The sequence below is a fragment of the Lepidochelys kempii genome, chromosome 3, assembly GCF_965140285.1.
Source record: "Lepidochelys kempii isolate rLepKem1 chromosome 3, rLepKem1.hap1, whole genome shotgun sequence".
In the NCBI taxonomy this organism is placed as follows: domain Eukaryota; kingdom Metazoa; phylum Chordata; order Testudines; family Cheloniidae; genus Lepidochelys; species Lepidochelys kempii.
In genome coordinates, this window is record NC_136382.1 from 2412445 (window position 1) to 2436861 (window position 24417).

The window sequence follows — 24417 nt, forward strand, 5'->3', positions numbered from 1 at the left end:
GCTACAAGGCCTGTGTGATGGGGTCTACCATGCCTTCTTTGTCCCCTGCTGGAGGTGTCTGTCCCCTGTGCTCAAGGAAAACCTACTCAGACCAGGCTACCACCAAGACTTAGTCTTCCAGAGCTTAGAAGGGCCAGGAGGAGACACTGAATAATCAGGAGCCAGCAGAGCAGTTAAGAATGCTTGCCTGCTACTTCTCAGGGGCACCACAGGGTGAGATTGGGACAGAAGAAAAGCTCCTCAGTGCTAGCACAGAACCCAAGGTCCAGGTCAGGGCCCTGCCCTTAAGTGCTTGCCTTGGCATTTTGCTTGTTTGTTTAAAGGCGCAGACAGTGAATTCTGAGTTTTGCAATCTTAGTTAACTATTTAGAGACCTAGAGACTTTAGATGCCAAGCTTATGGCACCAGCCACCCTGCTCCAAGCAGGTCACAACTTGTGGACTAAGACAGGGGGTGGCTCCAGCATCATGCTTGATACTATCAGGGTTGTTACAGAATCACCCCACCTGTAACATCCTGTTTTCCAGACCTTGAATTATTAGCTATGACTTGGGATATGCTCATCATCTTGTCGTCTGGTGTACTATTTTTCCAAATTTTACTGCCCATGTATCTTAGATTATCAGATTCTTGGGTTAAGGATTTGTCTTCCACAATATATACAGTCCAGCTTCATGCACAATGAAGACAAACATTTATTTATTTTAAAGAGCTACTATGTTCAAGAAGAACACTTTGCCGAAAAGAGCACCTTGTGTGCATAGTGTTTTCTTGCTTTGTAAAGACATCAAAATTACGGTGGGTTATTAGGCTGGTAAAAAGAGGGATGTAGGAAGGTATGGTATTGGGGAAAAGAAGACAAGTGCTTTGTTTTATATGTCTCAGATTGCAAGGCACTTGAGAGCAGGAACAGTATCGTCAGCACTGGGCAAAATGATAATGTCAAATAATTAAATAAAATTTCATTCAACTCAGAAAAAAGTATAATATGCCTATTTATAAGCTCCTATTTGAAAAACTTTAAGATTTAACCTGTGATTCTAAGCCTTTTACAAAAACGTCTTTAGCTTTCAAAAGAAATTTGCATAGAGATGATCAGTGCATTATTACAAACAAAGCTGAGTTACCCATGAGGAATGCTCCTTCATCTGATGTTGGTGGCTATGAGGGCCATTTGCATGGCCACGCCAAAAACAGTTTTGGCAGAGCTGGTAGTTGTGGCACTGCTGGCATCGGTACCGGAAACCCATCATGCTCTCACGCCGACAGTATGAACATTCCACAGGATGGAAGACTTCAGGGGGGAAAAGCAATAAGAGAATCTTAGAAAGTGTTGTTTTACTATTATCTGAAAAACCACACACAATAAATCTGAGCCCCCAAAAAGGACGAAGTTCCTAAACATCAATAAAATTTGCTAACAATTTCAATCCCAAAATGATATATGTTGCACAGTGTTAAAATACAGCCAGAACCCAGGTATAAAGTTCTTAGTTTATTTTTGAGCACCCAAAACTATGCTAGGGGCTGTAACAACAAAGACATTGTCCCTGTACCAAAGAGTTTACAATCTAAATTAGACATGACAAATAGTGAGGGTATTAAACAGACCAAAAAATGGGGGGAGAAGGAGATGGGGAAATGATAAACAAACAAAAAAAGAGCATATAATTACTCTGCAAGGCACATACTCCTCTTAGTGGTTCTGTTGACTTAAGTTTTTCCTTTCCAGTTTTATTCGTTTCTTTAGTTTACCTTTTCCTCTCCTTCATTGTTCATATAAGAGATGACAGAAGTGAGTTTTTAGTAGAGATGGAATGAGGTATATATGAGGTCAAGGAGGTAACTTGAAAATGGAATATATTTGGAAAGGGGCAGCATGGAGATGGAAATGGAAGAAGGGTACAAAGGAAACTTCAAAGCTATCAACAATATTGGAGTGGAGAGAATGGGGTAATGCAAAACGAAAACATGGTCACTGATGCAGACTTTGGCCAGAAGCATAGGGTCTTGAATCCAAGGATAGGGAATTTCAATATGATATGTTGGGCAACAAGAAGATCTTATGGAGTGAAAATGAAGTCAAAACCAAAAGTGGCGGGAAATGATTTTGGTGACAGCATTTTGAATGGACAGCAGGGAGCAAGGTAAGTATCTACAAGATTGGAGAGGAGGAGGTTACAATAGTCAATATCCGCTATTAGAGCATTAACAAGCAATTCAGTCATCAGAAAAAGAACATAAGAACAGCCATAGTGAGTCAGACCAAAGGTCCATCTAGCCCTGTATCCTGTCTTCCGACAGTGGCCCATGCCAGGTGCCCCAGAAGGAATGAACAACACAGGGAATCATCCAGCGATCCATCCCCTGTCGCCCATTCCCAGCTTCTGGCAAACAAAGGCTAGGGACACCATCCCTGCCCATCCTGGCTAATAGCCATCGATGGGCCTATCCTCCATGAACTTAACTAGTTCTTTTTTGAACCCTGTGTGACAAAGTTCCTCCTCTGCCTTGATGGGTCCTGAGCTTATTGGCGGATTTTCTCGCCTCAGAGGTTCATGGCAGTCCTCAGTTTGGCCACTTTCGTGGCTCAAATCTGCCGTTCACTCAGTTAGCCTCATAGCCAGCATGGGGAAAGGAAGACGAACAATCCTTGCAGTCTCTGCTGATCCACCTAGTGGATCGGGGAACAGGCCAGAGACCTTCCCCTCTGGTGGAACCCACAGTCCAGGTCAACTCCTCCAGTATCAAGTAGGGAGTTGGAGGGATGGGGGGAACTCGGGCCCGCCCTCTACTCCGGGTTCCAGCCCAGGGCCCTGTGGATTGCAGCTGTCTACAGTGTCTCCTGTAACAGCTGCGTGACAGCTACAACTCCCTGGGCTACTTCCCCATGGCCTCCTCCCAACACCTTCTTTATTCTCACCACAGGACCTTCCTCCTGATGTCTGATGCTGCTTGTACTTCTCAGTCTTCCAGTAGTACGCCTTCTCACTCTCATCTTCTTGCGCCTCTTGCTCCCAGCTCCTCGCATGGACTCCACAAACTGAAGTGAGCTCCTTTTTAAAACCCAGGTGCCCTGATTAGCCTGCCTGTCTTAATTGATTCTAGCAGCTTCTTGATCGGCTGCAGGTGTTCTAATCAACCTGTCTGCCTTAATTGTTTCCAGAAAGTTCCTGATTGTTCTGGAACCTTCCCTGTTACCTTACCCAGGGGAAAGGGACCTACTTAACCTGGGGCTCATATATCGGCCTTCTATCACTCTCCTGTAGCCATCTGTCCTGACCCTGTCACACATGTTATAGTGTTGGCTTTCACAACATCCTCTGGCAAAGAGTTCCACAGGTTGACTGTGTGTTGTGTGAAGAAATACTTTTTTGTTTGTTTTAAATCTGTTGCCTATTCAGACTTAATTAAGAAGAGAATGTTCAAGATTTTGGTGTGAGAACATTTTCTGGGGGACATCAGCATGTGGATGAAAGGCAGAAGTTTGAAACTATAGCTCAGATGGCAGTGATGCTGAGAGAGAGAAGTGCTTTAAGAACTTGCTGCTACAGTAACAATGACTGTCTTTCACATTTTTATTCTCAGATTGTCCTCCAAGACTTGACACCAACAGCTGTGGTTGTAAAAAGGACAATATATGGTAGGTGTGGCCAAACTTACTGACCCTCCAAGCCGCATATGACAATCTTCAGAAGTTCAAGAGCCAGGGCATGTCTGCTGGGGTTCAGGGCTTGAGCCCCGCAGTGGCGTGGTGGGGCTAAGGGTTTGTGCCCTGTGGGGAGGGGGATCTCAGGGCTTCAGCTTTGAGGGAGGTCCCTGTCTGGACTTGGGGCTTCAGCGTTGCAGAAGGCGCCTGTCTGGGCTTGGAGTTTCAACCCCACTCCTGCTGAAGCACCGAGCCCCAGCAGGTGCGCCCAGTGGGGTTGAAGCCCGAGACCCACTGCCCTGCTGAGAAGAAGCTCCTAGCCCCACCACACCACCGCAGGGCAGAAGCCCCGAGCTCTTCCCCTCCCTGCCAAGTCTGGGAGGAAGAGAATGGGAGAGTTTGAGGGGCTCCGCAAGCCGCACTTCAACTGTAAAAGAGCCTAAGTTTCACCACCCCTGATATATGGCTATGAGACTTCATTCTATCCTGAAAGACTTGGGCTGGCCACACTGATCTACATCTACATTCATGACCTATGGATTTGATTACTTTAAAATAATATACCTAGGGAATGAAATTACTGACCCAAAAAATCTTCAGTTAATTACAAATGTAGCTACCAGCCTAATTAGCACCGCATGCCACCAAAAACCAATCAATCCCAGTGCTTCATTCCTTACAAGGTTTCATGTTAAACACTAAGTCAAGTTTAAAGCTTTGATTGTTAGTTTTCTTCATGCAAACAGCCCAGACTACAAAAGAGACAGCCTCACACTTCACACCTGCTTTCCACTGGAACAACAGAGTTGTCATGAATGAGATTAGTGAGCACTAAAAACAAAGCTTTCTTTGTAGCTAGCCCAGGAATGAGGAACTCCTGGAACACATCAGAATGATCACAAAAACTCACTGTTATCAGAATGGAATGTAACACACCCTCCAAACTAGCTTCCACAATTGACTAGGTACACACACAAGCTAGGAAACTGACATCTTAAGTTTTTCTTTTAAAATCCTTGGAAGGCTCATCCTTGGACTAACTCTCCTGAGAGCTGGCTGGAGAAAATCTCAGAAAGATAGGTCTGAATTTGAATTTCAGTGAGAGTTACTGCACATTTTTCAAGACAATGAATACGTCTTTCTAAGCTTTGCAAATGAGGCATTTTGCTCCACGTTCCTCACATGTTCTTGTCAACTGCTGGAAATGGCCCACCTTGATTATCACTACAAGAGGCTCCCTCCCACCCCAGTTCTCCTGCTGGTAATAGCTCACCTTACCTGATCACTCTTGTTACAGTGTGTATGGTAACACCCATTGTTTCATGTTCTCTGTGTATATAAATCTCCCCACTGTATTTTCTACTGCATGCATCCAATGAAGTGAGCTGTAGCTCACAAAAGCTTATGCTCAAATAAATTTGTTAGTCTCCAAGGTGCCACAAGTACTCCTTTTCATCTTGTAGGGTTTATCCACCATCTCCCCAAATAGATGATGGCCTTTGGAGGGCAAGTGGAAAAAAACAGCTGCATACCTTCTTGTAACTGGTTTCAGAGTAACAGCCGTGTTAGTCTGTATTCGCAAAAAGAAAAGGAGTACTTGTGGCACCTTAGAGACTAACCAATTTATTTGAGCATGAGCTTTCATGAGCTACAGCTCACTTCATCGGATGCATACCGTGGAAACTGCAGCAGACATTATATACACACAGAGATCATGAAACAATACCTCCTCCCACCTCACTGTCCTGCTGGTAATAGCTTATCTAAAGTGATCGTCAAGTTGGGCCATTTCCAGCACAAATCCAGGTTTTCTCACCCTCCACCCCCCCACACACAAACTCACTCTCCTGCTGGTAATAGCCCATCCAAAGTGACAACTCTCTTCACAATGTGCATGATAATCAAGGTGGGCCATTTCCTGCACAAATCCAGGTTCTCTCACCCCCCTCCAAAAACAACACACAGAAACTCACTCTCCTGCTGGTAATAGCTCATCCAAAGTGACCACTCTCCCTACAACATGCATGATAATCAAGGTGGGCCATTTCCAGCACAAATCCAGGTTTTCTCACCCCCCCCCACCCCCATACATACACAACCTCACTCTCCTGCTGGTAATAGCTTATCCAAAGTGACCACTCTGCCTACAATGTGCATGGTAATCAAGGTGGGCCATGTCCAGCACAAATCCAGGCTCTCTCACCCCCGTCCCTTTTTTTCCGGGGGACACACACACAAACTCACTCTCCTGCTGGCAATAGCTCATCCAAACTGACCACTCTCCAAGTTTAAATCCAAGTTTAACCAGAACATCTGGTTGGAGGGGGGTAGGAAAAAACAAGTGGAAATAGGCTACCTTGCATAATGACTTAGCCACTCCCAGTCTCTATTTAAGCCTAAATTAATAGTATCCAATTTGCAAATGAATTCCAATTCAGCAGTTTCTCACTGGAGTCTGGATTTGAAGTTTTTTTGTTTTAAGATAGCGACCTTCATGTCTGTGATTGCGTGACCAGAGAGACTGAAGTGTTCTCCGACTGGTTTATGAATGTTATAATTCTTGACATCTGATTTGTGTCCATTTATTCTTTTACGTAGAGACTGTCCAGTTAAACCAATGTACATGGCAGAGGGGCATTGCTGGCACATGATGGCATGTAACTGTTTTTCTTTAAGAGATGTTGCATATGTCCATTACACTGTAGATGTGTGCACACCTCATGACCTGGTGCTGGAGTGGGCAGCCCCACCCATGGCCAAGATCTTTGTGAGTCAACTAAGGATATAAAGGGCAGAGTCACCCCACTCCTCCTTCAGTTCCTTTACACTGGAACCCAATGATAGACTCCAACACATCAGGGAAGAATGGTGGGTCACGTAGTGGATATATGAAACATCTCGAAGAATAACAGTTACAGGGTGGTAAGTAACCATTTTTTCTTCAAGTGCCTGCATTATGGTATACAGAATGTCCAAGCTGTTACCGCAGGAGGAGGGGCTCAGAGGCTCATAGAAAGAGGGACTGTAGGACTGCCCTGCCTAGATCTGCATCTTCCCTCAAGTTTCAGAGTGCGTATGGTCTAGTGAAAATTTGAACTGAGGACCATGTTGCTGCTCTACATACGTCCATAATAGGGATGTGTGCCAGAAATGCAGTTGAGGTAGAATATGCTCTGAGCAAAGGTGCTATGAGTGTATAAGGAGATATTACTCCTTTAGCAGCATAAACGCAGTGGATCTAATTTATTTAGATTTTAGTAAGGCGTTTGATACTGTGCCACATGGGGAATTATTAGTTAAATTGGATAAGATGGGCATCAATAGGAAAATTGAAAGGTGGATAGGGAATTGGTTAAAGGGGAGACTACAACGGGTCCTACTGAAAGGTGAACTGTCAAGTTGGAGGGAGGTTACCAGTGGAGTTCCTCAAGGATCAGTTTTGGGACCAATCTTATTTAATCTTTTTATTACTGACCTGGGCACAAAAAGTGGGAGTGTGCTAATAAAGTTTGCAGATGATACAAAGCTGGGAGGTATTGCTAATTTAGAGAAGGACAGGGATACCCTACAGGAGGATCTGGATGACCTTGTAAACTGGAGTAATAGGAATAGGATGAAATTTAATAGTGAGAAGTGTAAGGTCATGCATTTAGGGATTAATAACAAGAATTTTAGTTATAAGCTAGGGACGCATCAACTAGAAGTAACGGAGGAGGAAAAGGACCTTGGAGTATTGGTTGATCATAGGTTGACTATGAGCTGCCAATGTGATATGGCTGTGAAAAAAGCTAATGTCGTCTTGGGATGCATCGGGAGAGGTATTTCCAGTAGGGATAAGGAGGTTTTAGTACCGTTATATAAGGCACTGGTGAGACCTCACCTGGAATACTGTGTGCAGTTCTGGTCTCCCATGTTTAAGAAGGATGAATTCAAACTGGAACAGGTACAGAGAAGGGCTACTAGGATGATCCGAGGAATGGAAAACTTGTCTTATGAAAGGAGACTCAGGGAGCTTGGCTTGTTTAGCCTAACTAAAAGAAGGTTGAGGGGAGATATGATTGCTCTCTATAAATATATCAGAGGGATAAATACCAGAGAGGGAGAGGAATTATTTAAACTCAGTACCAATGTGGACACAAGAACAAATGGATATAAACTGGCCACTAGGAAATTTAGATTAGAAATTAGACGAAGGTTTCTAACCATCAGAGGAGTGAAGTTTTGGAATAGCCTTCCGAGGGAAGTAGTGGGGGCAAAAGATCTATCTTGCTTTAAGATTAAACTCGATAAGTTTATGGAGGAGATGGTATGATGGGATAACATGGTTTTGGTAATTAAATATTCATGGTAAATAGGCCCAATGGCCTGTGATGGGTTTTTAGATGGGGTAAGATCCAAGTTACCCGGGAAAGAATTTTCTGTAGTATCTGGCTGATGAATCTTGCCCATATGCTCAGGGTTTAGCTGATCGCCATATTTGGGGTCGGGAAGGAATTTTCCTCCAGGGCAGATTGGAAGGCCCTGGAGGTTTTTCGCCTTCCTCTGTAGCATGGGGCATGGGTCACTTGCTGGAGGATTCTCTGCTCCTTGAGGTCTTCAAACTACAATTTGAGGACTTCAATAGCACAGATATAGGTGTGAGGTCTTTTTTAGGAGTGGTGGGTGAAGTTCTGTGGCCTGCATTGTGCAGGAGGTCAGACTAGATGATCATAATGGTCCCTTCTGACCTAAATATCTATGAATCTATGAATAAGCCATTACGATGCAGTTAGTGATCCATTTCAAGATCCTGTGTTGTGACTGGATGATGCCTCACTCGTTCTGCATATAACAAGAACAGCTAGGAAGAAACCTGCAATGGCTTTATCCTGTCCAAGTAAAAAGCCAACATATGCCAAACACTCAGGGTATGGAGTTTTCTCTCATACCTGTTCACATGAGACTTTGGAAAGAAAACTAGCAGACAGATTGGGTTAGGTGGAAGTCAGATACCACTGTAGAGAGGAACTTCCAAGGAGCCTAAGCTAGACCTTGTCCTTGTGAAGAACGTGTAAAGGTGGATCAGTGACCAATGCGTTCGGTTCACCTACCATCTTGGCAAAGGTGATAGCCACTTAAAATACTACCTTCACTAATAGGTGTAGAAAGGAGCACAGTGCTAAAGACTGTGAAAGAGGGTCCATAAGCACAGACAACTCCAAATTCAGATCCCACAAAGGTGTTGGGTCTCAGACTTCTGGAAATAATCTGTTTAGAGCTTTCACAAATCTGGTCATGATGGAGTGAGTAAAAATAGTCCTGCCCCTTATATGAGGATGAAAAGCCAAAGTGGCCTCCAGATACACCTTAAGAGAGCTGAGCATCAGACCCAACTCCTTAAGGTACCAAAGATTATCCAGGATTGTCTGAATGCTGGTCTGAGTTGGGGACGCATTTTGGGAGGCTGTCCAGATGGAAAAATGCTTTTTATTCACTCAAGTAAGTAGCTCTAGTGGAAAGTTTTCTCCTGTTAAGGAGAATGTTCTGGACAGCCACTGACCAATGCATTTCCTCCGTACTCAGCCACCAGTGAACGATGCTGTGGGGCTCAGCCCTTAGGGATTTGGAGGCAGCACTCGCTATGGGTTGTGCCTCAGGATGCCCTTTGTCACTGGAAACAGTAAGAGTTCCTGAGTGGACAGTTTGCAGAGGTCTCAACACCACATCTGCCTTGATGAGGCTGCAGCTATAAGGACCAATCTGCCATGATCTTTCTTGAGCTTGATAATGACCCTGGGAATCAGGGACACAGGTGGGAGTGCATAAAGGAGGTCCTTGTCCCATGGACAAAGGAAAGTGCCTGATAGGGATCAGGTGGCTGTGACCTACCCTGGAACAAAACTGGGCACACTTCCTATTCTGCTTTATCAAAGCTTTTGATACGGTCTCCCACAGTATTCTTACCAGCAAGTTAAAAAAGTATGGGCTGGATGAAGGGACAATAAGGTAGATAGAAAGCTGGCTAGATTGTCGAACTCAACGGGTAGTGATCAACAGCTCAATGTCTAGTTGGCAGCTGGTATCAAGCAAAGTGCCCCAGGGGTCAGTCCTGTGGCCGGTTTTGTTCAACATCTTTATTAACGATCTGGATGATTGGATGAATTGTACCCTCAGCAAGTTCTCAGATGACACTAAGCTGGGGGGAGAGGTAGATATGCTAGAGGGTAGGGATAGGGTCCAGAGTGACCTAGACAAATTGGAGGATTGGGCCAAAATAAATCTGATGAGGTTCAACAAGGACAAGTGCAGAGTTCTGCATTTAGGAAGGAAGAATCCCATGGACCGCTACAGGCTGGGGACTGACTGGCTAAGCAGCAGTTCTGCAGAAAAGGACCTTGGGATTACAGTGAATGAGAAGCTGAATATGAGTCCGCAATGTGCCCTTGTTACCAAGAAGGCGAATGGCATATTGGGCTGTATTTTTAGGAGCATTGCCAGCAGACCGAGGGAAGTGATTATTCCCCTCTATTCGGCACTGGTGTGGCCACACCTGGAGTACTCTGTCCAGTTTTGGTCCCCCCACTACAGAAGGGATGTGGACAAATTGGAGAGAGTTCAGTGGAGGGCAACAAAAGTTATTAGGAGGCTGGGGCACATGACTTACGAGGAGAGGCTCAGGGAACTGGGGTTATTTAGTCTGCAGAAGAGAAGCGTGAGGAAGGGATTTGATAGCAGCCTTCAAATACCTGAAAGGGGGTTCCAAAGAGGATGGAGCTAGGCTGTTCTCAGCGGTGGCAGATGACAGAACAAGAAGTAATAGTCTGAAGTTGCAGTGTGGGAGGTGTAGGTTGGATATTCAGAAACACTATTTCACTAGGAGGGTGGTGAAGCACTGGAATGGGTTACCTAGGGAGGTGGTGGAATCTCCAACCTCAGAGGTTTTTAAGGCCCGCTTGACAAAGCCATGGCTGGGATGATTTAGTTGGTTTTGGTCCTGCTTTGAGCAGGGGATTGGACTAGATGACCTCCTGAGTTCTCTTCCAACCCGAATATTCTATGATTCTATGAAAATTCATTCCATGAGAGGATCCACCTATCTATGTGAAGCATAGGAGCAGCCAATTGGTCCTAGACTGGTGAAGTTGATACTCTTTGGACCTGCTAAACAGGACATCAAGCATGTTCCTGCTCCTCTTAGGAAGGGTAGCAACTACCATTTTCATCAGGAACTTTCTTCTGATTTGGTGAGAGAGGTAAAGTCTAGTTTTCCACAAAATGGGGCTATGCTGACAGGGCTGCAATATTTGGTTGGAAAACTACCTGAGCAGTTCACAAGAGTAGAGGAGTGACCAGTTAACAAATAATTGGGAATACATTCTTCCCCCAGGACTTTTCCCTGGATTAAATATCACTACTAAATTAATCTTCTTTGCAAAGGAACAGGTCAGATATATTTTATTGTCTGCATCATCTTTTAAAGATAAATCCGAAGAAACAAGTTAGTCAGTTAATTTGCTGAAGTTCATATACAATTAATTTGTTAGGTGCCTACAATATAGGCACAGATAAAGACATGATCCCTGTTCCAAGGAGTTTACAATCTATTAAAATCTTTCTAAAAATATAAATACCTAGCTAGGGTGACAGGACTGTCAAGTGTAAAAAGGAGAAAAATAACTTTTCACATTACTAGGGTATGCTTTCCTACATTTCTTCCTCTTTTACAGAGGTAAGGAGGGAAGTAGAATGTAGGAATTTCTTCCACTTGGATTTACAATGGCTTCTTCTTCAGTCAAAACTCTATTTTCTTCCATGGACTTATTTCTACAGAAATCTAACAAAATGGATTAGAAGTCCTACTGAATGGCATATTAGTATTATATTGCACATCTCAAAAACTGAAGCATGTCTCTCAAAAATGATGTCCTAGGTGTCTTTAGGATAGTGTTACTGATTAAAAAAATTTAATTTGATTTAATTGGGGATTGGTCCTGCTTTGAGCAGGGGGTTGGACTAGATGACCTCCTGAGGCCCCTTCCAACCCTGATATTCTATGATTCTATGAACACTTGATCTGATGCCTTGTGAGAGAAGAGAATTTCTCTTACCTGTAAGTGGTATTTCTCCAATGGAATAAACTCAATCCACAACTTAATGGATTTTTGTCTATCTCACACAAGAACAACCACAGGCAACCAAGGAAAGTACACAATTCGGTGCCAATCCAGGTGTCCTCGAGCTTCTCTCAAGTACCCCAGCTGTATCTGCCATATTACTTAACTAGAATACTTACAAACTACAAAGACGATGAGCATCTGATTGGAAGGTAAAGTTAGCCAACAAAGGTGCTCCACTCTGACAAGGTGCAATCAAAAAGAGACTTTTTATAGTATTGGCAATCAGTGAATGGGTCCAGAACTAGAAAAAAAACACTAACTAGATACTCACAAACAGTATCCAAGAATGAAAAATTACAGAGTTAAAATAATAGAAGCAAAGAATGAGAATCAACCAAAACAAACAAAAAAAACCACAAAACATGGGTCACTGTGGATTGAGCTCATTTCATCTGAGAAACACCATTTACAGGTTAGAAAAATTGTCTATTCCTTGTGTGAATAAGCTTAGTCCACAATTTAATGGGATCTTTATAACAATCTTATAACCACAACAAAAAGAGAGGTATTGGATTACTTTTCAAGCATTGAAATTAGAACTACTCTAGTGAAGACTGCTTTGGGGGAGGTATGTACATAAATGTAAGTACAAATACCAAGCTTATAGCTTCACAAATCTATTCTAAAGAAATATTTCTCAACCTGTGAGGTAACAGCACCTCTAAGCAATTCCAGACCCACAGTGAGCAGGGTTTACCCTAGGCAAAGAGAAGTTACTTACCAGCAACTGTTCTTCAAAAGTCAGTCACATATGTATATATGCTGCCCCTTGGCGATAAGCTGCAGAACCTTCTTCAAAGCCAAGCCCAGGGAGGGTGTGTGTGCAAATACCCGTTTGTGACATTGACTTTCAAGACTATGAGAGTGTACACATACTGTCTGGAGTAAAGCCCTGCGGCTGTGCCAGCTCAGTACTCCTGACATCCTAACGAGCCAGCTACACTGCCTGACGGACCGCCCTGCCTGACTGGCTGAGGAAGCTAGCAGGCCAGTTCTTAAACTCAGCAGCAGCGGCTCACGGGCTGTTCAATGCACATGCCCACAGACTCTCTGCCTCCCTGTGCTTCTTTCTCACCAAGCCCTGCTCCTGCTCTGCTCCCCTACAGCTCCTGCCCTGCACCCAGTCTTGTTTCCATCCTGCCCCAGCCTTGTTCCTGCCTCAGAACCAGCCTTGGTCCTGCCTTCCCTAACTCCGGGTACTCCAGTTCCGAGCTTTGGCTCTGATTCCTGACTGTGACTCTGTTGTGACCCTTGGCATTGACATTTAGACTCTGACTCTAGTTATGACCTTTACCTCTGTTTCCTGGTACTGGCCCTTTCTTGACTCCTGGCTCTGGCTTTCAGACTCCAACTGCTGGGCCTGACTCCTACTCCAACTATTAGGCCTGACCGCCTATGACCCAGTCTCCTGACATATACATCCCACCACTACCCACAAATGCATCAGTTTGTTCTCCTGAACTGCAGTGCGCCAATCACACACAAAACTCCAAGGCAAAGGAGGACAGGAAGCGTGAATACATGAAGGCAATTCTTAAAGAACAAGTTACTAGTGAGTAACCTCTCTCTTCTTCAAGGGACTCTTTGTATGCCACTTGGGGAAAACTAGTGATCAGTACTGCCTGGGTGGAAGGTGGGTGAGGAGTTCATAATAACATATGGATGGTATTACTACCCTGACAAATAAAGCATTGGAGTATGATGCTAAGTCTAAAGAAAAGCAGTTGGTGAAAGTATGCACTGAACTTTAAGTTGCTACTCTGCTGATTTCAGTATTAGGAAGTGCCTAAGACATGCCACAGAAGCTACAATGGCTCTATTCAAATGGGTCCTTAACCCTGTAGGCCCTGGTAACTTAGCTATGTTGTAACAAAGTTCTACACAAGCCTTAACTCATTTAGATATCTCTGTGTTGATTGGTTCTCTTTAAAAGCTTTCTCTATATGCTACAAGTAGCCTATTAATCTTTTTAATGGGCTTTGTATTCTTGGCATCCAAAGTGTGGAGATATATTTCCCATGGGTGAGAACAATGACTGGGAAACAACTAAAGGAGGGAAATATACTGGCTAAGGCCATTAGAGCTTGGAGCTCACTGACTCTTCTTGCTGATGTGATCATAGCCAACAAGAATGGTGTTTTAGGGAAGTGTTCCTGAAAGGTCCAGACAGAGTCCGCTTCAGCTTGGTTTGCACCAAATCTAGATCCCAGGAAGGAGGTGGTTTTCTTACTCAGGGTAAAACATTAGTAAGTCTTCTTAGGAAGCTGGCTATTGTTGGATGGGAAAATACCATTTTGTCCTGCACAGGGTGGCAGTGGGCTGAGATAGCAGCCAGGTGTATATTAATGCTGTTAGTGAGAGTCCTTGCAACTTCACGTTAAACAGTCCGATATTGCATGAATTCCTGTTTGAGTCAGGGTAAGATTCTTGCTACTGGACCACATGGAGAATCTTTTCCTTTTTTGGAGATAGCACTTCGTAGTGGACTTCATCCTTGTCCAGAGCAAGCCTGATCAGTGACCATCACAATAGGTTATTATCCAGGCCAACAGGCAAGGTGTCCCTGGGTTGATATGAAGAATTTGGCTGTTCCTCTGAGGCAGGAGGTCCATCTGGAGACAGTGCAAGTGGAAAAGGAGATTCTTTGGAGAACTTTAGGAGCTCTGTATTCCAGTGTTGTCTTGGCCATGCTAGGGCCATATGAATCACGGTTCTGTCTCTCTATCGTTGGTAACACTGGGAAGAAGTGGGATTGGAGTCATCCACTGTTATCCAGAAGAAATCATCTGACAATGACTTTCCAGTCTTTGCTTGATTACTTCACACTTTCTCTGGAGGTGAAGAGATCCATTTATGACTTCTGAATATGGAGATGGTTATTCACTGTTTCAAGAATCATTCAAGTTCATAGAATCATAAAAGTGTATGACTGGAATGGACCTCAATAGTTATTCTAATCCAGTCCTCTGCACTCAAGGCAGGACTAAGTAATAACTAGATGATTCCTGATTCTGGACTTTCTCCAATTTCCACATTGTTCCTGAAGTGTGGTGCCCAGAACTGGACACAGTATTCCAGCTCAGGCCTAATCCGCACAGAGTAGAGTGGAAGAATTACTTCTCATGTCTTGCTTATAACACTCCTGCTATGATGTTTGCATTTTTTTGCAACAGTGTTACCCTGTTGACTCATATTTAGCTAGTGATCTATTATGACCCCCAGATCCCTTTCTGCAGTACTCCTTTCTAGGCAGTCATTTCCAATTTTGTATGTGTGTAACTGATTGTTCCTTCCTAAGTGGCGTACTTTGCATTTGTCCTTATTGAATTTCATCCTATTTACTTCAGACCATTTCATCTGTTTGTTCATATCATTTTTAATTTTAATCCTATCCTTCAAAGCACTTTCAACCCCTCCCAGCTTGGTATCGTCTGCAAACATTAAAAGTGTACTCTTTATGCCATTATCAAAATCTTCTTCGCTGGTTTGAGGCATCTTCTAGGATGCTTTGGTGAGAAGTGTAGCAACATGATGCTTCTCACAAGTCAGTAGGCTGACCAGCATTCAGCATCTCTCAAAGAGCAGGTGATGTACACATCTTTAATGTCTTCAGACTGTACAATTACATAGTCCAGCATGCACTACTGTTTTTACCTAGGATGCATCCATGTTGTCTTAGCCTGTTGGAAGACAGTTTTGGTAATAGTGAGATTAAACTCGGTACACTTGGGGAGAAGCAGTTGGCCATTGGAGTTTGACCTTCCAATGCTGTGATGGCCTAGTACCTTCTTCCATGTATCTGAGTCAGCTCCCACACAAGCACTAAAATCTCCAAGGACAATGAGTTCGGCACTCCTCTGATGACCCCGCTGAGATCTTCATAAAACACCTCCTTGATCTCAGTGTATGAGTCATTTTCAGTGCAGTCACTGATAATGGTGGCATACTGGTGTCTATGTGGAGCACTATAAGTCAGTCATTGACTCTCTTGGGGAGCGAGTCAAGCTTGTGAGCAATGTTGGACCATATGGCGAACCCTACCTCTGACTGTCTTGGAGGGCAGTGATGTCTATGTTATACCTCTTCAGTGTTTTGGCAACAAGAGCTGTCCTTCGTTCCAGTCTTTGCTCATTGTCAAGAAGAGTTTTGACATTCCATGAACCAAATTATCAGTCTGAATCTCTGTTTTATTTTGACCACTGAGTTGAATGATCAGCCAGGAGTAGTAGGTACAGAAATGGCAGGCTGTGTTTAGGATTCCTTTTCAGTTCCCTTTTCCCAGATTGGGGAGAGGAATGCTGTGCCTAAAAAAGGCCTACTCTATCACCTAAGGTGGATAAGAACTCCTTATCTACCCTGATCTATGGAGAATGACCATCACCCTAAGGCCACCTGTGTGAAGTTGTAAATAAGGACGGCCAGCAGCATCCTCTGTCTGGCCCAGTCACCACAGGACTTTGGTAAGTTTATTAGGTTAAATAAGAATGAGTTGAATGAATTGGGTGTGCACACATCTATAGTCTGGTTAAAATATGCTTGTAATACTATTGCCCTGTCATCATTCACTACTCCCCCATTTATTTCACCCATCTGTGATATCTTGTCTTAGAAAAAGATCATCAGATTTTTGGGGAAGGACTTCTGTATAGTGTCTAGAACAATTGGGCCCTGACTTGGTGGGGGCCTCTAGGTGCTACAAGCACCTTTAGGTGCTTTTACAACAGGTGAATGACATATCTCATGGTTACTTATTCCATTAAATGTGTGTGCGCATCTATTTATTACATACACACACATATTGTGAGAAGTCAATGATTTTATGAATAGAGAAAAGCACAGAGAAAGGCACAAAGTTGGGAGAGGGAGAAAAACAAATAGGGCATCGAGGCTGGCATTCTTGGTAAAGCAGAGTGGGTGGGGTAATGTAAAATAAGAGAAGAGTTGAGACATAGACAAGGGCAGAGTCTGCAGGGTCTTGAATGACACACTAAGAAGTTCGAATTTGATATTGTGAACAAGGCACATCCACTGGAAACATTCAGAGAAGGGGATGATGTGGTCCATTTGACAGGCATGGAAGATAATTTTAGCTGCAGGATTTTGGAAAGACTAGAGTACGACAGATATGGGTTTCAGGAAGACTTTAGTGGACGACAACTTAGTAATCAAGGCAAAAAGTTATTGGGGTGGGGACAAGCAGTCTAGCTGCTGAGACAGGCAAAGTGATATGGTTTTTAATATGTTGAGGAAAAATTGGGAAGATTTGATCATACCTAGGAAGCAACAAGAAAAGATGAGGGAGAAATTGATTACCCAAGATTCTGCCCCCCCCCACAAAAAAAGAAGGGTTTGGGTTAAGTCCTTGGTGAACCACTGAGTCCACAGAAGATGACTGTCTCAAAAGTGGAAATTGTGATCTCCGAGACTGGAGGATGTTATGCCTCACAGAATGTGCTGACATATCTAGCATGGCAATCAAAGACCAGGTTGCATGCAGTGCCTCAACACAAGAAGTATTTTTGTTGTCCTTTTAGCCTTCTCCAGTTTTTCAAAGCCTAATCACTTCTCAGAGAAATACCTTCTTGTGTAGGTATAACTGGGAACTTGTAGCTAAGAAAAGCACTGGATGTGGATAGAGAGAGGTGTTGTTCACAGTAGGAGGCAGAAAGTGACTGGTGCACTCATGAGACACTCATCAAGGACACCTGAATTGGCACCCAGAAATCTTCCATATCATTAATTGATAATACTTGTTAAAGTGCGGCGTAAATGAAAATCCTTTAAAAGTTGTCGACTGAGCTTGTTCATTAGCAGAAATGTTTTTTTCTGCAGGTTATATTTTTTATTTTAAATCCTGTGTTGTGAATTATGTTAAAAATTAAAAAGAAAAGTTTAAAATAATAGGATTGTTCTAGATTATTGCTTAATTTTCTGTGTAGTTATAAGGTCTCATTTTCAGAAAGGATGAGCAACTACAATTCACACTGAAGTCAGTGGGATCTGTGGGTGTTTAGCTCCTCTGAGAATTAGTCCCTGACTGCTCGGGGACTAACACCATACAGTGGGAACAATTAGAGAAAGCAAACACTAAGATCCAATGTCTGGAAAAGATCATATATACACTTTTCTGAACAGAAATTTCAGACGTAATAAATATCTAACTTACCATTTTCAACATGTGCAAGTCTGTGCATGAGAGGTAGCCACACAAGGCACTGAGGGGGTGGATCAATCATCAATGTGTCTAAAAACATATTTAGCATTATCTTTTTCTGTAAAAGAAACAAAAACATGACTCACTTTCAAAAGAGAACTGCATTCTTTGTAATTATCTCCATCCTATACATCTGAAGAAGTGAGGTTTTTACCCACGAAAGCTTATGCTCAAATATATCTGTTAGTCTTTAAGGTGCCACTGGACTCCCTGTTGTTTTTGTGGCTACAGACTAACACGGCCTGATACTTGACTCCATCCTATGGTTTCTTTAGTATTAAATTTACTGAGTACCAACACTGTATTACATATTGTAAAGGACAGATACAATCACTCTTCCTCCCCAAGGAATTTTCAATCTTAATTGACAGTACATCACAAACAAGATAGTACATACCACACACACAATTTATCAATAAATACAGAACACAAAGGTAAATTCAAAGGGGGTGAGTATGTAGTTAGTACTTTGCGAGTTACACTGAAAGGGTTTACAAAAAAGCGCTTTAAAAGAGGGATTCAAATTCAAAGAGGGAAGATTGTTTAGTGAACTAAGGGAGGATGTTCCAAGCACATGGTACAATACTGAAAAAAGTACAAAGACAAGAAAAGGAGGAATCAAAAGGAGTGTTTAGGCATTACCCATATGGCAAACAAGGGAAAGAGAAGAAATGAGAACAAATAGGTAAAGGCAGAATTGTACTAAAATTTGAAAAAGTGGGCAAGGAAACGGATTTTAAATTAAGAGATTTAGGGAAGGAAATGAGTGAAATTAATTTTCAAGCACAGAACAGTCTCTCCGGACCTAGACCCATGCTTCTCATGATCTCAGACAAATTGGCAAGGAAAGAAGGAAGAATGATTGATAGAATATTGATAAAAATGCATACCAATGAGATTTGTCAGGAAGAAAAGCTAAGGAAACTATGGCTACAAGGAAAAAATATTTAACTAGATAACTTCTTAAACAGTATTCTTCCACTTTCAGAGGAGGAAACAAGACCTGTGGAAGGCCAGCCACACCCTCTACTTTTTGGGAAGCAAATTCCTTGCTCTGGCAGGTGATCTGTGGGATAAAAACCACCGTTCAGACAGCCTCTCTCTTCTTGCCTCCCTATACATTGGTGGTGCATCAAAGGGCCACCATGACAGAGATTAAAGAAGATGGTGGCAGCCCTGCATACAGCAGTGAAGCAAAAAAGGCCAAAGCCCTGTTTTCCAGGAGGAAGAAAACTGCCCACAATTCTCCAGTGCAGCAACCACCCCATGACTGAAGCACTCTTTTTGGAGAAGAATGCTACGTCCAATTCACCTACATCTTTTTGGAGTTGGGGGAGGAAGATGTATGTGTCTGCTTTCTCTTCCTAATGAGTACAAAATCATAGAAAGAAAGGGCTGGAAGGGACATTGAGAGGCCATCTATTCAAGCCCCCTATGCTAAGGTAGGATGAAGTATGCCTACATCATCCCTGACAGGTGTTTGTCCATCTGTTCTTATAAACTTCCAATGACAGGGATTCCACAACCTCCCTTGGAAGCCTTTTCCAGTACTTAACAACCCTTATAGTTAGGAAGTTTTTCCTTAATATCTAACCTAAACCTCCCTTGCTACAGATTAAGCCCATTACTTCTTGTAACTACCTTCACTGGACATGAGGACAACTGATCACCATCCTCTTTGCAACACCTTTTAACATATCTGAAGACTTATCAGGTCCTTAACTCAGTTTTCTCTTCTGAAGACAATATACTCAATTTTTTTAACCTTTCCTCACAGGTCAGGATTCTAAATCTTTTATCATTTTTGTTGGACACCTCTGGACTCGCTCCAATTTGTCCACATCTTTCTTAAAGAGTGGCACACAGAACTGGACACAGTATTCCAGCTGAGATGTCGCCAGTGCCGAGGAGAGTGGGACAATTACCTCTTCTATCTCACATAAGACACTCCTGTTAATACCCCCCAGAAGATTAGCCTTTTTCACAACTGGATCACATTGTTGACTCCTATTCAACTCATGATCCATTATAACCCCAAATCCTTTTCAATAGTATTACTAACTCGTCTATTATATATTTTGTAGTTCTGCATTTGATTTTTCCGTCCTCAGTATAGTACTTTGCATGGCTCTTTATTGGATTTCATCTTGTTGATTTCAGACCAATTCTCCAATTTGTCAAGATTGTTTTGAGTTCTAATCCTGTCCTTCAAAGTTTGGTGTCATTCACAAGTTTCACAGGCATACTCTCCAGTCCATAATCTAACTCATTAATGAAAATATTGAATAGTACCTGACCCGAGACAGAACCCTGCAGGATCCCACTAGATATATTCTCTTAGGTTGACAGTAAACCATTGATAATTGTTCTTTGATTATAGTCTTTCAACCAGTCTCAGGGAACTAGAGGGTAGTCACAATTACCTGTACTGATCACCATTAATGCAGGGCTTTAGGAGTGCTTGATCCTCCTCCTTTCAGTTGCTATAGGATGCCCTGTGCCTAATCTTCTTACCCTGCAGCTGAAGAACTTCTCTTCAACAGCCAGGCTGCCTGCTGCTGCCATGAGGGAGTCCCAAGAGAACTCATTCTCAGTCATCACAGCAGGAACAGTCACATTCTTCTTAGGAGAGAAGACGTGCCTGGAGACCCCTAGTCTCCCCCCAAAAGTGTAAAAGTCCTTATTAGACTATTACTGATAATGCACAATGAACCTCTTTTTTTATACAATATGAGAAGCAGAGATACTGAGAAGTTAGTTTCTTTAAGGCATTGGTGTGAGGCCAAGAAAAATCCTTAAATATACTAAACAGACCTTGTGGTGCATAAGGAGTGTCAAGCTGTCTGGAGTGGTTCAAGAGCATGAGTGCCAACCTCAGACAGACTATGATGAAGCAGGGCACAAAGCCCAAATTGCTTGTGAGTTCTATACTTAGATTTCACCAAGCAAGTATAAAGTGTGAACTCCTCAAGCACTGTAACAGCTTTAACATGGGAGTCCCAGACAGTCCTCTTGGGTACGCTGGACTATCTTGCCATTCAGGTAAGCTTGCCTTTGTGATAGTATCACCATAATATTCAGGTTATTCCCAGGTCAACTGCACCTTAGATCTCCCAAGACAGACACTTGCAGCCAATCCTATAAAAAAGATTTATTAACTAAGAAAAAGAAATCAGTTATTTACAGTATTAAAGCAGGTAAACATACAAACACAAATGAGTTACAATCTTAAGTTTCAAAGGGTAATAGAAGCTTCTGTAATACAGAGCTTGCTTATGTCCTTCAGGGCTAACCCAGGATAAGCACTGGGGATCTTTTGCTTATGCTTAGTAATCCCTGACCCTCAGATTCCAAGCATCATAAACATACAGTTTTTTCCTTGTTAGGGATTTTTATTCACTTCCCACAAAGATCAAGCTGATGGGATTAATCGAAATGCATGTCTCCTCTTCATGGGTGTGGGGTGAACCTTTTGAGTTTTGGAATCTTTTGTCCTTTGGTGTTTCACAATGATTGTCTGGTGTCTATGGGCCTTCTTTTGTTGGGCAGGAGGTAACACCTACTGTCGCAAAACTAGTATTTCAAATGTGGTAATGCTTCTCTCCTGACCAGTGGTTTACTGTTTCAGAGCAAAAACAACGAGGAGTCCGGTGGCACCTTAAAGGCTAACAGATTTATTTGGGCATAAGCTTTTGTGGGTAAAAAACCCACTTCTTCAGTTTTAGAGCAAACACTCAAATATTACCTTATAACATGGGACACAGATATTAAAAGTGAGATTAATGCATGCAGCAACTTATAAGCATTTCATAAAGTCTAAACACATTCTTATAAATCTAATACCTATTTTAACAATACTAACACACAAGTCAGACTTGTTTCCAGCTATGTATTGGTCAGTGTGCATTTGAGGCCTAGGGGCCTTGCATGAGCTGGCACCTGGTCTGCCAGCATCATAAGGAGTTCACATCTTTTACCTCTGGTTTTATCACTTACCATACATAATGTGTGAGTGTGTGTGTAGAACTATTACAGTCACAAAGAACCATCATACCAACAATGCTGAATGGCACTTGGAGAAAATAGAAGTTAATCAACAATTTCTCTGATAATTTTACATTACTGTTGGCAGTGTTTTGACTGGCAATTGAATAATTTCTTATGGTGAAGAAAAAAGTGCTGGATAGCTTGACGCTTGTCCTGAGATTCAGGAAATGAATGGTCCTTCAAGGCTCCTGATTTAACAGCTGTCCTGCCCTATCCTCTTCCTCGTGTATTAAACACTGCCTGAAATTCATGTCAGCAGTTATTCAGGATGCAAGAGATCCAAACAAACAGTCAAGCCATCAGTGCAGGGATTTCTAAATCCATGCAGAGAACAGGATAACATCTGTTTCTGATAACACGCACAATGGGCTAGGCATTGCCAAACATGGACGTTTCAGTCCCCGTCCTGAGGCGCTTACAATTAAAAGACAAAAGTAAGTATTATGGTAACTGGCCATGGTACTATAATGCTGAAGTAACTAAGTGAATTGCATTTTTGGGGGGGATTGGAGGTAGGATGCACAGATTAGTGCCACAAACTCATGGTTATCAGCTAGCTACTTGCAGGTTTCTCATTAGAAGTGGGTTCTTGCAGAGAAAATTGAATGAAAGAGTAGGCCTTTAAGCAGAAATCTCCTCTTGATGAAACAAAGATGGACATGAGAAAGGACTGAAGGGTACAGTGAATTTTGTCTGCTGCCAAAACTATCAGACCCAACAGGCCATGGTAATGGCCTCACCCAAGATGTGGAGATTCAGCAGACAGTCAGGAGTTGTTTCCCAGGGTTTGATCACCATTACTGACAGTAGAAGGGTGAGAGATCCTGGACAGTGCAGGGGCAGGCTCCCAGACAAATTATCTCTGCCAATTCAAGATAGACAGACTGGAGAACTGTGATGGCACATGCAAGTGATTATGGGCAGACAAACTTTCTGGTTTTGATCAAGGGATCAGGGTGGATAAAAATAGATAATTTTTAAAAAACTAAAAATGGGACTTTATTTAAATGCAGATTTTTTAAAATCAAATACTTGTGTATTTTTAAAAATAAATCTGTTTAAGATTAAATTTGAAATTATGACAACTGATATTAAGGTGTAAAATTAGTAGAGGTATGACATCTTATTTTAAAGGTCAGCTCACTCTTTATAAATATGCCACCTTGTCTCCATGGAATGTTATACAGGAACGCTGAGCCATGAGTGCCTGAAGCTCATTTCCTCTTTTGGTTGAAGTAATAGCAAGTAGGAAGGCAATTTACAGAGGGACGTAGTTGAAGGAGCATTCAGAAAGAGGGTCTATGAATCTCAGGAGGATGATACTGAGGTCCCAGGCAGGAGAGGGTCCTCTGACTGGTGGGCAAATATGTTTTAGTTCTTTAAGAAACTTTGATATAGTGAAGTGGTTCTCAAACTTTTGTACTGGTGATCCCTTTCACATAGCAAGCCTCTGAGTGCGACCCCCCTTATAAATTAAAAACACTTTTTTATATATTGAACACCTTTATAAATGGTGTGGAAAAAGGGAGTTTGGGGTGGAGGCTGACAGCTTGTGACCCCCTGAGGGGTCCTGACCCCCAGTTTGAGAACTCCTGATATAGCAGGATCTGGTGGGGAAAACCAACCCTACACAGAGCCAGTAAAGCTTAATGAGTTGCTACACCTGCACTCACTGTTCGGTAATGAGGGGGAAGTTAAAAAGGGAAGAGGGACCACTCAGCAACCAGCTGACCAGCTTGACCTCACTCTCCTCACACTTTTTAGGCTCTGTACTCCTTTCCAAATAATGTAATCTACTGCGTACCCCCATCTGAGATAGGGTCTTAATATATCTGTGAAAACAGGAAAAAAAGGTCTGTGAGGGCTAACATGATGCGTTGTCCGCCATTACAGGATTTTTCTTGCATACCCCATGATGACAGCTTGCGTACCCCTATGGGTATGTGTACCCCAGTTTGAAAACCACTGAGTTAGGCATTTAGCTGGTGTTTTATCTTTTTATTTCCTTGGTAACCAATTCTGACTTTATGCTTCATTACTTGTAGTCACTTAAAATTTATCTTTCTGTAATTAATAAACTTGTTTTATCTTAAACAGTGTGTTTGGATTAAAATGTCTGGGAGAGTCCATTTGGGATTACAAAGACGGTGCATATCATTTTCCATTGATGAAACAACAGACTTTATATGAGCTTGTTTTGTCCAGTAGTGTGCTGGGCAATACAAGATGCACATTTCTTGGGGAGACGTCTGGGACTCGAGAATCTGCTTCTGTTCTTCTGCAGTGTAATTTATAAATGGCTAGCTAGTAGCACTCAATACTGTGTGGCTGGGAGCACGTTGCATGCTGGA

At 42.6% G+C, this 24417-nt stretch overlaps 1 protein-coding gene across 24 annotated transcripts in view; it reads right to left on the bottom strand.

Annotated features, from left to right (window-relative positions):
• DTNB (dystrobrevin beta) overlaps positions 1-24417 on the bottom strand; it is a 388582-nt gene that overhangs the window by 264674 nt on the left and 99491 nt on the right. For all 24 annotated transcript variants that reach the window (XR_012157855.2, XR_013635525.1, XR_012157851.2 and 21 more), the window contains 2 exons: positions 17972-18077; positions 1128-1294 (listed from right to left, as the gene is read on the bottom strand). Coding sequence is in view for 6 of the 24 variants with exons in the window: in XM_073335462.2 (XP_073191563.1) it covers positions 1128-1294; positions 17972-18077 (273 nt within the window). In the remaining 18 variants the exon portion in view is untranslated. The remainder of the gene's footprint in view (positions 1-1127; positions 1295-17971; positions 18078-24417) is intronic.